We start from the raw sequence: 13,483 nt of genomic DNA, 5'->3' as shown, positions 1-13,483 counted from the left end.
CTTCAGCACCCACTTTTAAGAGATCTGCACACAGTTGCAAGTCACATGATTTCTGCCAGCATCTGCGCATCAGTTTTCATATCACCATTTACAGGATTTCAAAAATGAAAAACAATTTACACAGTAATACATCTGAAACAACGTGTGTTCAAAAACACTGTAAAGAGTGCTGCAATTGTCAGGAGAAACTCAAATACAAATTTTTTGTAGAGATTTGATTTTTATTTTTTATTTTTTTTACCCTGGCAAAATCTTATACAAGTCTTCAGAACTTGGTTTCAATTTTGCAAAACATTAAAACAAAAATAGATTTGAAGCTTTCAACTACTGAGTTTCATCCTTTTAAAGCTTTTTTTTCCCATTTCAAATGATGACATAATATTAATTCAACTGAAGAATTGGGGAGGGGAAAGTACTACTACACACAGGTTTAAACAGTACTTTGATGTATAAACCTGCTTCAGGTAGATGTGGACAACAGCAAACGGTGAAGTATGTATGTTTATATTGTCTAAGAGACACACACTTTGAACTACACTTCAAAAGAACCGAATGACATTAGACATTAGAGGAATGACAGAGTCTGCCTTGTGCAGACTGGACAAAGACTTTATATAAACATGGATGCAGACCAGAGCACCATTAACATTTGGAAAAGCTACGGACGGGGGAAAATATGGACGGGGTTAGCTCCCATTTGTCACTTCTAACGTTAACACTAATAAACATTTCATACTGTTGTAATGTGACTGTTTGTGTGCTGCTTGGATTCATTTTAAGAAGAAACCGTGGGATGAAGATATAACAACAACACTTCCTGGTTACAACTCACATGTGATGGAATGAACCAATCAGAGGCTAGAAGGACTTTAGTTGACCGAGGTCAACGTGTGAGGCAGATTCAGCAAATTATTTTAACTGATTTAAAGATACTGCTGTGAACAGAAAATTGTAAATAGTTAACTCCAAACAGTGTAAATGTATCTTTAGCAATCATGTACAATTAAATGAAATTGAGGGGACAAGAAAAGAACAGATTAAAGCCTTCACATGAGGATGAGAATATAATTGTGATCAAAATTACTTGCATAAGTGTCTCTTATAACCATGCCTGTTTATTTCACGTGAAAATGGTGCCAATCAAGTAGCCGTGTCCACAGCTCAAGGGCTATTTGTATTTTGATTTAATACATTTTTTCATTGCAGTATTTTGTATACAGAGTCAGCACTGCTGTTTTTTTCAGTTGTCATATTGTGATGTCAGTTTGATTTGGTTTGGTCAGAACCTTGGAATATCAAATCATTGATGGCCAACACAAATAAGATAACCAATGATTTCACATATTAGTATTTTTAAAATGAGTTGACATAATCTGTAGTTTTAACTTTAATTTAAAAACTAAAATATGATACTCCACAGCTCTGATCAACCAAATCTGACTGACATCACTTTGACAACAAAAACAAAGAACAACTCTGACTCTGCAAATCGCAAAACGTTCCATTCTTTCTGTCTCACACTGAAGCATTGAGAGTTTGCACAGCATCTGTAACACCTGCACACTGACTCGTGGTGGGCCTATGTTCTAAATGAACAAAACTAAATGAGTGTTATTTGATCAATATTACTAAATATGTAATGCATATTTTCAAAATACTGTGATTATTGTGACAAAAGAAAATGTTGATTAGTGAAATCTTATGTATTTTTAGTATTTTCCAACTGTCCCCAGTCAATTGCATCGTCTGACTTCTTCTATTTAAATGAAAAAATGTGAACCATGTCATTTGAAATCATCTTCAACTTCCATGGTTAGTTAGCAGACAGATGCTAGTTTGAAGATTTGGCTGGTCTAATAAAAACAGTCTGAAAAACTGAGAGAAATGCAAGATAGAGTTGCAACCGTCCCCAGTCTCCCCCACTTCTGATACTAATGACTGGTTGAAGTTAATGTTTCCTAAGGTTGCTCTGCATATCTTCATGGACCAATCCCCTCACACACAGCCACGCGCTTCCTCCACCTGCACAGGTGTAATGTTCACCAACAAGTGAGGTCACATTCCTTCTTCCCACACGGAAACCAGTCGCACGCCTTGCTTACTTTAACGGTAAGTATAGGCTTCACCGGTTGGCGGTCACGATACATAATCATTCCCATTTAATCCGCACTTCCTCATTGTGTTTATGTTTGCTTTTGGCTGATTTCGTGTGGACAGACACAAGTGTCGGAGGAGGTGAAAACCGACAGACAGGCCGGTGGAGGAGCTGAAAATGTTGTGAAAACATGTTCAGAGATGTGGACAGTGTTTACTCTTGTCAGCCTCGGGGTTCTGCACTGCACAGGTATGACTGCTTTTAACTAACAATTCAAGTAGATTACAACACCAGCTGTTCGTGTTCTTCTTTCTTACTAATTCATTATCTTAGACATACTCCCATTACTAAAAATAAGTGAACGTCAGAAGCTATATTGAGCAGAAATTGCTGTTTTATTGGACTAAGTTTGCATTTATTTTGGTTTCCATGAACGAATGTGTGCGTGTGTGTGTGTGTGTGGTAAATGTGGATTAATCATTAGCAAGTCGGAATACAGTGTGACCTCCACACTATTTTTAGATCTGATACAATATTTATCAGTTCAAAAGCACGTGACATCTTTTTTTTTTTTTGGTCCAGTTAGTTTTATGATGTTTGTCCAAATTAAGTCGGCTGTTATGTTACAAAGTGTTCCAACAGGGCAGTCTGCCTTGGATACTTGTGCAAATATTGTAGCAAACAAATAAAAGGTGTCTTCAGGCACAATATGGATTTTTTTTTTTTTTCAACTGATACTGTTAAAGATAATTTCCTGCTTCACAGAGTCATAAGGTAACTGATAAGATTATAAAAAGAACTTGTAGTTTAAGGGTAAGAGGGTAAGAAAGCCTTGGGTAAATGATTTAATATTTCTGACTGTGACTGAACCAAATCTAATTAATGTCACTATTAAAAGAAAAACAAACCACAGTTCCTCAAATGTTTATTTATTCTTTCCTAGTAGATTACATCAAAATGAATTAAATATAGACAAACTTTGGATTTTACAGAGCATTTTGCCTAGGAATTCAAATGAAATGTTCTCTTATCAGATTTTTTTTTTCATTTAGAAATCTTCAGATATATCAGTCGGCTGTTAATATCGGCCTGATATTGGTCTGTCACAGCTTTTTCAGTCTGTAACAGTATCAGTGCATATGTTGTCCAATATGCTCCAATATGAAAGCTTTTTTTTAACAGAACATAATGCCAGTTATTTTTATTTTTTAGCATTATCCATCAATCTATGTATACTTAATCTTTTTTCTCAATTAAAGTTTAATATATACATATATTTTGCTCTACTGTATTTGTTTATTTTTTAGTTATTTAAAATTATTACAAGTGCTGGTGAAAATTTACTGTTTACTGTTTTGGACGATCAAGTTTATTGTTTAACTGTAAATTCTGCCTCAATTACATATCTTTGTTACAAGTGTTTGATAACCACATTTGAGGGATCGCTGCAAAAACTGTATAAATGCATTTCATATTAAGAATATTTACCAATATATTGCTATTGGAATTGTATTATGCCCTAATATCAGTTTTAGCATTGGCCTCAAAAATCCAGTATCGGTTGGGCCCTAATTTCATTATCAGAATAATAATTAATAATATAAATTTCCCTTTATCAGCCAGTAATGGCATCCCTACTTCTAAGACCATGCAAGCTGGGCAAAATGTGATTTATTTATATTAAGTAAACATCATGTATCAAAATAGCAGCTGTTACTGTGCACACAGGCTTTGATTAACTTCCTGTCCTGTACTCGTCCATGTGTTGGTGTGTCATGGCCTCTGTGAGGTAGGACCCAAAATTGGTGACAGTCCTGCCATTTGGGTGTGTGTATGGCATGAAAATTAGTCAGGTGTGGAGCTCAACTTGAAATTTCAAGTTCAATTTATCACTGGTTCACATGTGAGTAACCTACAGAGCTGGTTCTCAGGGTGAAACTAACTTTCATCATGTGTCCCATGCGGGCAGTTAAATAAACACTGGATTTTATAACATGTCATGTGTAAAACTAAAATGAGCTCAGTTGTAATCTTTAGTTATATTTTATTGCTTTATAGGCGGTCAGTGGTCTCTACAACAGTGGGAAGTACTTTTGCATAACACAAGAGGAAGTTTATGTAACCAGAAACTAGAAGAACTTCTAGTAACAAACATGAGTTCATATTACCTCAACGTGTCTCTTATCTTTTTCAATCGCAACTTTTCTTTCTTTCTCCACAGTCTCCTCCTCTCCACCCAGCCCCATTAATGTCACCTTCTCCTCGGTGAACCTGAGGAACATCCTGCACTGGTTCCCGGGAAATGGCACACCCAGTGACACCCACTTTACAGTGCAGTATGCCATGTAAGTTAAGATTTTAATTTAAAAAAAAAAAGAATAAAAGTGTCAGAACACAGCTGTTGTTTTGTATTGGTCATGCTGTAACTGCCCTGGACATTACGTGGTTAAAACTGAAGTTAATGTATTTATGTGCCTTTCTTCAGCAAAACTCAAAGGAATTTACAGACAAAAAAGAGCTAAGGGACAAGAGAGGGACATAAACAAAAAGATGTAACTAGATCTAACACACAGCCCACACTATGCAAGTGTCTTGCCTGAGGTGGAATTGAACAAGGAGGGGAGAGTGTTTTCAAGTTCACTCCCTGCTTATTCTCCCGGCTAGAGTCAGCAGACGTCCTCTGATCTGTGTGGGTCCACTCTTGTCTCTTTCAGCTACGGGGACAGTGTCAAGGACAGCAAAGGAAGAAGGTCGCACTGGAGGGCGGTGCAGACATGTACAGAAATAGTGCGGAGCTGGTGCGATCTGAGCAATGAGACGCAGGATCTGGAGCACGGATACTTTGCCAGGGTTCGTGCTGCGAGCAGGAAAGCATCCTCCAAATGGGTCTTGACACGCAGATTTGATCCAAAGTCGGATAGTAAGTTGCAACGACATTATGCGAAAAAAATGAGCTTAGATGTAAATACAAAGCCGCATGAGAGAGGGCTGTTGTTGCTTTTAATCTTTAAGAAAATGTACCACCTTTTCACTTAACTTGAACTTTTTACCAACTTAAAATTGACATTTTGACCAAAAGTGAAACATTTCTGTGTAATTCTTACAGCTGCTTTTGGACCTCCGCTGGTTTCTGTGGAAATAGAGGACAACAGTGCCATCATCACTCTGAAGGGACCAATGAGATATCAGCCTAACAACCACACCCCGATGATTTCAATGGCATCATTCTACCCACAAATGATGTACAACCTCTCCATTCACAATACCCTCACTGGCCAGATGGTGAGTAAGAATATATGAAAGTCCAAGCCGGCCTATCCCACCCTCCTGGCACAGACAGACCGTTAAATCAAGCACACCTGAAGTTCTCTCGTAGCAGTGACTAATCTGTGTGTCTGTATGTTTGTAGAGGCATTTCTCAGTGGTCTCCAGTCAGAACAAGTATCTCCTGGAGTACAGGACAGAGTACTGCTTCTCAGCCAGGACTAAATTCCACTCCATGCCAGTCGAGTGTCAGTCCTCAGCATGGCACTGCCTAACCACACCTCCAGGTACAGCTACACTGTGTGTGTGTGTGTGTGTGTGTGTGTGTGTGTGTGTGTGTGTGTGTGTGTGTGTGTGTGTGTGTGTGTGTGTGTGTGTGTGTGTGTGTGTGTGTGTGTGTGTGTGAGATAGAGGGTGTGTGTGAATATTTTCTTGCCTGTTTGACTGGTAGAGAATGTGACTAAACCTGATACGGAAGCGAAAGAATGATTGATGTGTGTTGCTAAGACGCCTTTTTTCTTTTGTTGTGTGTGGATCAAGAATAATGGTCCATTAAGTGTAATTGCACTTTTGGTATTGTTTTGTGCAGTTATGGTTACACCTCTGTCCACCTCCCTACAAATAGTTTGAGTGTAATTCAATACCAAAAAGGAGACAAAACATGCATTAAATACAGCAAAAGATGAATTTGACAGGCATTTTTTAAATTTTATTTTCTAAAGATATCGTAGTAATATCACTATCATGAATTCCTTTCGCTACGATAACTGTGTAGTGAAAATCTGATATTGTTATGGCTCTGATGGCTTGGTGTTTACATAGTATTCCCTGCACACCATGTACCAAGGTTGTCAGCACTACAGATAATTCAATACTTTTTCAATGCCATGTTTGAAATGATATAATATTCATATTTAAAGTATGAAAGCAATAAAAAAAAGTTTCCAGGATGTTAATTTTTTAAAAAAAGGGGAAAAAAGCTACTTTGTAACAGTACCAAAATTCAAGGTATGATAATACCACAATAAAAGGTCCATGATATATTTTTTGTGATATTAGAAAACAGTTAAATATGGCACCTTTAAAAACTGTCTTTTATTAAATAATGAATCTGATGTTTTTTTTCCTTTTAACTTGAAGCGCTTCTGCTCTTTAATAAAATAAAATAAAATAAGATGAAAGTAGCCAGCCATGAACTAAGTGTGTGCAAATAATTGGATGAACTGTTTTTGGAAAAAAAAACAAAAAACAATGCAACAGTCAGTAGTAGTGAAATAATTAACCATGTAACATCTCGGTATATATCGTTACAGTCTGGGACAGTAGCATTTTTTTTCCTTTTTGACATAGAATCAAAAGAGGTACTGAGTATTGTTTTGTTTTTTTGTTTTTTTTTTTATCCTAGTTTGTATTGCAGTTTAAAATTCTGACAACTCTAGTACATACCTTTAACACACGTATATATTTATTTGTGACATTTTCTTGATTCCCTTCTCCCTCCAGACCCTCTGACTGGCCAGCTGCAGAGGATGGTTGTGGGTATTGTTGTTCCATCTGTGTGCCTGTGTGTACTCGTGGTGATTGGCTACATTCTCCATCACTACCTGACAGGGAAAGGCCAGAAGAGCCCAGCCATACTGGTAATGCAAACACATGCTTTTACACTTTTACATACAATGGCAATTGAACTACTTTTGCCTAATTTTTGTTCTTAATTTAATGAAAACTTGTCAACTTGGATTTTTAAAGCAAGCAAGTTTATTTATATAGTACATTTCATACACAGGCAAATCAGTGTGCTTCACCTAGATGAAAAAAGAACATCCATATGATAAATACAATTAAATGAAGGTGAAACATGCATAGTGGTAATAATAGTAATTAAAATGGAGTCACAAAGATAAATACTATAAAAGAGAACAAAAATACAATACAAAAAATAACAACATAATAAGCCCAGGACTGGAGGTCTGCATCAGAGTTAAAGTGCATTAAGTACAAATTTTAGCTCTCAGTCATGGGTGCATGAAAAGATGAAAGTTTGTAATTTGGATCAAGATTTTCTGACATTTTATCCCTGACACAAACAGCATACAGTAACAGCTAAACACTGCCATGTTTAGTTTGGACTCTATTAAAATAAGTTACATGGACCTAAGAGCCCTTCTCGGACTATTTGTTGAGCATATTGGACATGTACTCCCAGTCCAAACTTTTAAGTGACAAGTAGCAGCACCTTAAAATCTATTCTATAGTTGACTATAGAATAGAAAGGGGCACTCTGCTGATTTTACATATCAAAGCCAGTTTAGTTGCTATGGTTGTAACAACAGCATGTGAAAACAGCTATAAGGTCTGTGGCTCAGGAGCTTTGCCAAGTCTGAGAAAATAATAAAATATCAGCTTGTATTCAGGGACCAGCCGGGGACAGTCTAACAAAAGATGCTATTGAGGTATTTTATAGGAATGACCTTTTTTTGCATGTCCATTGTAGTGTCTAATTGTTATGTAATGAATAAAAAACACAGTTTTGACTATCGCATGGCCTCTCAGCATGCCAAAAAGTTTCAAAGGGTTAATCTTTAATGACACTCTCTTTCAACTTCCAGAAACCACCTTCTTTTCATCCACCGCCTCTGACGTTCAACCCTGAAAATATCAACTTCCTTATCACCGTCATCCAGCCATCAGATATTGAAAACTGTGTATCAGACCCTGTGTGCTCCAAGCGATGGCAATGCATCGCAGATTCCCCACCGGGATACGCCCCTCAGCGGTCCGAAACAGCCCCAGTTCCTGAGGAACCCTGGGATGATGTGTCCATTGACTATGCGTGTGTTGGTGTAGCTCCTAGAATCAATGACAGAGGAGGACAGGGGACAGAGGAAAGAAAGAGGAGGCATGACAGAGGGGAAGATGGGAACAGCCTGAGAGGTGAACACCAGAAATGTGGATCAGGTCACAGTTACAAAAAGAAAGAGTTCAGAGTTGAGGATGGTGGCTCCGCTGGAGTTTACGCTCACCAGGCAGAGTCAACACACACATGCTCACAAGCGCTCATGCCACTACATGCACAGACAGAGATGAACACGCTTGCACAGGCACATGCATATTCACACTTAAATCCAGTTCCACTGAACCAAACTCAGGTACCATTACTGTCTTTTCATGGAGCAGAAGAGGTGGATGAAGAGAAGGATAGAGAGTTTCCGGGTTTATTTATAAATAAAACCCCACAAATGGGGCCCTTCCATATTCCTTTAAATCTACAAACAAAGATGGAGGGAGAAATGGATGGAGAAGTGAGAGTAAGAGCAAAAATAGATGGAGGTGTGGAGGAAGGAGTACCTCTTCTTTCTGGGTATGCCTCTCAGAACATCACACACATGTCTACCTCCTACACTGACCAATCATATCTCTTACCAGATAACTATGGTGTTGTGAGACTGGCTAGAGCGGACGTAATCGAGAAAGATGAGGTGGAGGAGGAGGAAGAGGAAGGAAGTAATTGTATTGATTGGGATCCCCTGACTGGGAAACTAGTGTTGCCAGAGATGGCGATAGAGTTCACCAGGGAGAGAGGGCCGGAAAGGTTGATGCAGGGAGAGGAAGGGAGGGAGAGCAGGGTGGGAGGAGACGAGGAGGAGGTGAATGCGATCAAGGGCGGGTTGACACTAGAAAAAGTGTTTGTCAGACAAGGGTCTGAGGAAATGGCAGAGGCACAGAGAGAGCTTGAAAGAGGTGGGGAAAGAGGGTGGGAGGCGGGTGATATTTTGACCAAATGGAATTTGATAATCTCGATGGACGAATAAATGATGTTCATCAATGCATTTACCCAATTATTACAACAACATGCTCTTTTTCTGCACCTATAAAGTACACTTAAATTTAACTTCATTAGAGACGGTGCAGTGGTTAGTACTGCCGCCTCACAGCAAGAAGGTCCTGAGTTTAAATCCCCCTGGGGCAGGGCCTTTCTGTGTGGAGTTTGCATGTTCTTCCCGTGTCTGTGTGGGTTATCTTTGGGTTCTCCAGCTTCCTCCCACAGTCCAAAGACAGGCATGCTAGGTTAATTGGTGACTCTAAATTGCCCGTAGGTGTGAATGTGAGCATGAGTGGTTGTCTCTATGTGTCAGCCCTGCGATGAACTGGCGACTTGTCCAGGGTGAACCCCGCCTCTCGCCCAATGTCAGCTGGTATAGACTCCAGCCCCCCGCGACCCCTCGGGAATAAGCAGTTACAGTAAATGGATGGATGGATAGAGAAAAAAACTCACTTTTATTTAAAATGTATGTGATAATATCAATTTTCAAGGAGCACTTAGTACTGTAATAGGGTTACTTTTATACACACGATTGTTGCTGCTTTATTACTTTAGTATCAAGATTTATGGTTTCAAACTGAGATCAACAAATTATCTTGTCAGGGTAGAAGTGTTCACTTTAACCTTGATCAAAATGGGATGCAGTACATTAATCGATGTATTCCACCTAAAAAAAGCCATACCATTTTAGGTATTTAAATTATTTTCAACACTTTACTGTCAGACAGCCATTTCTGACCACCAGAAACCAATGTTATATGAGCCAAATATTTTTCTCTAAACCAACCAAACTCCATAGGCGAAATCAGTATTTTTACCTCTCAGAACACAGGAGATGCTGGTCTACCACTGCCTCGATCAGTTAGTCCATTTGTGTTATTGTGTAACGTTGGTGTTCAGTACGGCTGTGTGATGGCAAGGTATAGCAGTGAAAATATTCTAAATATAGTGTACACTTAAACTGATATATTTTTTTTAAGTGGCTAATCAAGGCAGTGGTAGATGAGCACCTCCTGTCTTCTTCGAGGTAAAATTTCAGTTTTTGCCACTGGAGTCTGGTGGCCTTGAAGAAAGCGATACAAATTTCAGTACAAAAACTTTACTTTGGTATTTTCTTTTACTTTGCAATATGTTTTGAATAATCTATGTGACCGCAATTTACTGTAGAAATTACCGTGCATATCCATGTTTACTTGATAACATTAGCAGAAGTGGTTGTAGGTAGTTTTGATTTAATCTGTTCCTGTTTTAGTTTTAGTGAAGTACTTAAAACTGTTCTTGTTAAGACACCATGGGACAATAATTATATGTATGCTGGTGGTAAACTGTGATGAATCATTATGTAATTACTTCCTCATTTCCTCAGTCAGTAATTACAACATAGTTTTAATACAAATCCACCATTGGTAAATGTATTGTATGAAGGACAAAGCAAATGGAATAACGTGCATCTTTGTGATTAATGTGCTCCTATATAGTTTGATGAAGTGAAAACTATAGCACTTTACTATATAGCATATTACTATATTATTTGTGCCTTTGTACTAAAAAAAAACTTTCTTTCATGTGAAGACATTACTGTCAGCAGTACAATATTAAGGACATCACCACACTGTCATATTTTTCTATTTTTGTATGTGGTGTTTTCTTTGTTTGTTTCAAGCTGAGATGTTTAGAGGCTTGTCAGGATATTTTGTGTTGTTTTATCTACAAATTGTCAGACTTCATTATTTACTATTTTTGCTAATGCAATACATCAACATAAGCTTAAAATAATTCAAAATATGTATTGACAAAAGCTCAGTAAATACGTTCACTTGCACTTTTGTACCTGTTAATCAGAAGATGTAATAATTGAGGAAATCACCACGGTATTTTGTTAAAGTTATCCCTCTGTTGTTCTGCCCAAATGAAGTCATAAATACTCAAACTGTTTTGTGAAGGAAGCTTTGAAGATACATTTTATCTTCATACCATTTCCAGCATTGTTATCTCATTGTATGACCTTGGAAACTTCTGGCAGTGAATTACTGGAAAATCCCTTCCTGAACACTGGTAATCTGCACACACCTAAAGCCACAGTGATGACGAACTATGAAACTCTACAGGGACGTTTAGTTTCACATTCATGTATGTACACAACTCAGGTTGTGCTGATAAGTTTGATGCTTTGCATGAAGTTGTATCCGTTTTAGGAAAGAGAGGTCTGTACTCTTACCAGCTTTTACATATGCTCTGGAAGAATTTACAGCTTCAAATTATTAACAGAAGGACACGTGCATGGCTGACCTTTGTTCTGCACTATGATTCATTTTCAGTCCAGACACCTGCCTCTACAGGGTGAAACAAGAGAGAGAATAGAGACATCTGCTGGTCACATTGCAAACACACACGAAATGTAATTTTATAACACTACAATACCTACTACTACTACTACTACTACTACTACTAATAATAATAATAATAATAATAATAATAATAATAATAATAAAATATTTATTGTATTTTTCTCATTTACAAATGTAATGTATAATCATATGTATGTGTATTCTCCAAAATCTGACACTTCTATTCCCATGACACTATATACAGTATACACTGCATTACCACCAATCTGATCTAATTACAGGATAGACAGTTATGAAAGTCAGTATTTAAAGGTTCCCCCTAGTATCAGAGAGAATGCAGGAACAGAGGGCTTGTTTAGTTGAATATGTTACACTCCTGTGTCTCACTCACTGACTGAGGTTTGTACAAGTTATAGTCTATGACCTCGACCATGGCTCTGAAATATCAGTGTGCCGTGTGCTGATAAATCCATGGTGCTGTCCATGGTGCTGAAGTAGCAGAGGGACTTGTATTTGCACCCTGTCAGTTTTGTCTTGGATCTATAATACTCTCTAAACTATACTAAACTTACTACACAATATATATATTAAAAAATATATCTACAATGGCCTCCCCATCGACAAACTACATTAAAATGCTCTTACGTGAATTTGTTAGTGATAAAAACAGAATAATACGATATTCTATAATAATATCAAACTGTAAAAGAAGCCATTGTTTATAATGAGTGATTTTATTTTTACTGTAAGTAAATTTTCTGATAAAACATCTGTCCTTTGACTTTGGTAGACTCTTACTTGTGTAAAAGCTCTGAGAACTTCTTCCTTAACTGATTTTTAAAGAACGCTAGGAATAAACAGCTGCTCAAAATACTCAACTGAAGTATAGCTGGAACAGACATTTTTTTCACTCACTATCAATCTTATTATTTTCTCGATTAGCCTAATTGATTGATTGTTTGTTTCATAAAATGTTGATCAGTGTTTCTCAAAGCCCAAAACGACTTCCTAAAATGTCCTGGTTTGTCAATGACCCAAAGATATTCAGTCTACTGTTATAGAGGAGTCAAGAAAACAGAAAATATTCACATATCTGAAGCTGAAGTGAGAGATTTTTTACTTTTTTTTCCTTAAAAAACGACTAAAACAATGACTTATATAAAAAAAAATAACTAACAAATAATTTAATAAGCAATTCATAATTGATTAATTATTGCAGCACTCATAAAAACGAAATAATTTATCCTAGTATTAGGTAATAATAATAATACTGTGAAGGCAGCCATTCTACATAAAACTTTACTTTTGATACGCTTTTGCTGATAATACTTAAGCACTTTTAACATTTTAAATTCGAAAATTATATTTGTAATATTGTAATATAGTATGATGCAGAATTGGCAGTAAAAATGGTCAGATATGTTAATTTATGCAGAAATGGATTACTCCCAAGATTTAATGATAAGATCTATTGGGAATTAGGTTTGTTATTTTTAAAAAGTGCGTCCCTGGGGAAAAAAATTCGGGAAACACCGTTTCTATTTTTTTTAGTTGAGTAAAGATCTGCGTGTTTCTTCCACAAGGGAGTTTTAATGAATTATACGTAAAAATAGAAATTCTCAACTGGGGTTAAAGTATAAATAAGGTACCTCAGTACTTGCAAGTGAACTACTTTCCATCACTGACCGGGTAGGCTGCTATTATGCGTTCAAACTTGTGGTAATATTGGGGAAATTGGGGAAATATTAAATCCCATCTTTGAGCTAGGGCAGTGTTTGACTACATTTCCCTTTAGGTGGCGCGCTGTCCTTCAGCTCTTCTCCTTCCCTCCATCCATCATGGCGTCGTCCCGCCCGGCTTCAGCTCTGTAGCTCTTCAGCTCCAGCATCACTGGGCGGGACCGCGGAGGGTCGGACTGCCAGCCGTTGGGCACTTCCGGCGGGGCTCGGGTTT

General features: G+C 37.5%; 1 protein-coding gene across 1 annotated transcript; it reads left to right on the top strand.

Annotated features, from left to right (window-relative positions):
- Positions 1 to 2,227: 2,227 nt before the first annotated feature.
- On the top strand, positions 2,228 to 10,143 carry il20ra (interleukin 20 receptor, alpha). Its single transcript, XM_084738080.1, has 7 exons — positions 2,228 to 2,344; positions 4,317 to 4,440; positions 4,810 to 5,015; positions 5,202 to 5,377; positions 5,505 to 5,646; positions 6,863 to 6,999; positions 7,969 to 10,143. The coding sequence occupies exons 1-7, from the start codon at positions 2,296 to 2,298 to the stop codon at positions 9,169 to 9,171; spliced, it is 2,037 nt and encodes a 678-aa protein (XP_084594206.1). The 5' UTR covers positions 2,228 to 2,295; the 3' UTR covers positions 9,172 to 10,143.
- The last annotated feature ends 3,340 nt before the right edge of the window (positions 10,144 to 13,483 follow it).

The sequence above is a fragment of the Lutjanus erythropterus genome, chromosome 15 (assembly GCF_056507025.1).
Source record: "Lutjanus erythropterus isolate fLutEry1 chromosome 15, fLutEry1.hap2, whole genome shotgun sequence".
Taxonomy (NCBI): domain Eukaryota; kingdom Metazoa; phylum Chordata; class Actinopteri; order Lutjaniformes; family Lutjanidae; genus Lutjanus; species Lutjanus erythropterus.
Note: the sequence above shows the minus strand (reverse complement) of the source record. Positions and strands in the feature narration are given on the sequence as shown.

What these genes read in the sequence shown, in the direction of transcription:
- il20ra (XM_084738080.1), top strand. Translation starts at nt 2,296, where the DNA reads ATGTGGACAGTGTTTACTCTTGTCAGCCTCGGGGTTCTGCACTGCACA. An exon ending in ATTTGATCCAAAGTCGGATA is followed by an intron (nt 5,016 to 5,201) that starts GTAAGTTGCAAC and finishes TAATTCTTACAG; the next exon opens with CTGCTTTTGGACCTCCGCTG. An exon ending in AGAAGAGCCCAGCCATACTG is followed by an intron (nt 7,000 to 7,968) that starts GTAATGCAAACA and finishes TTCAACTTCCAG; the next exon opens with AAACCACCTTCTTTTCATCC.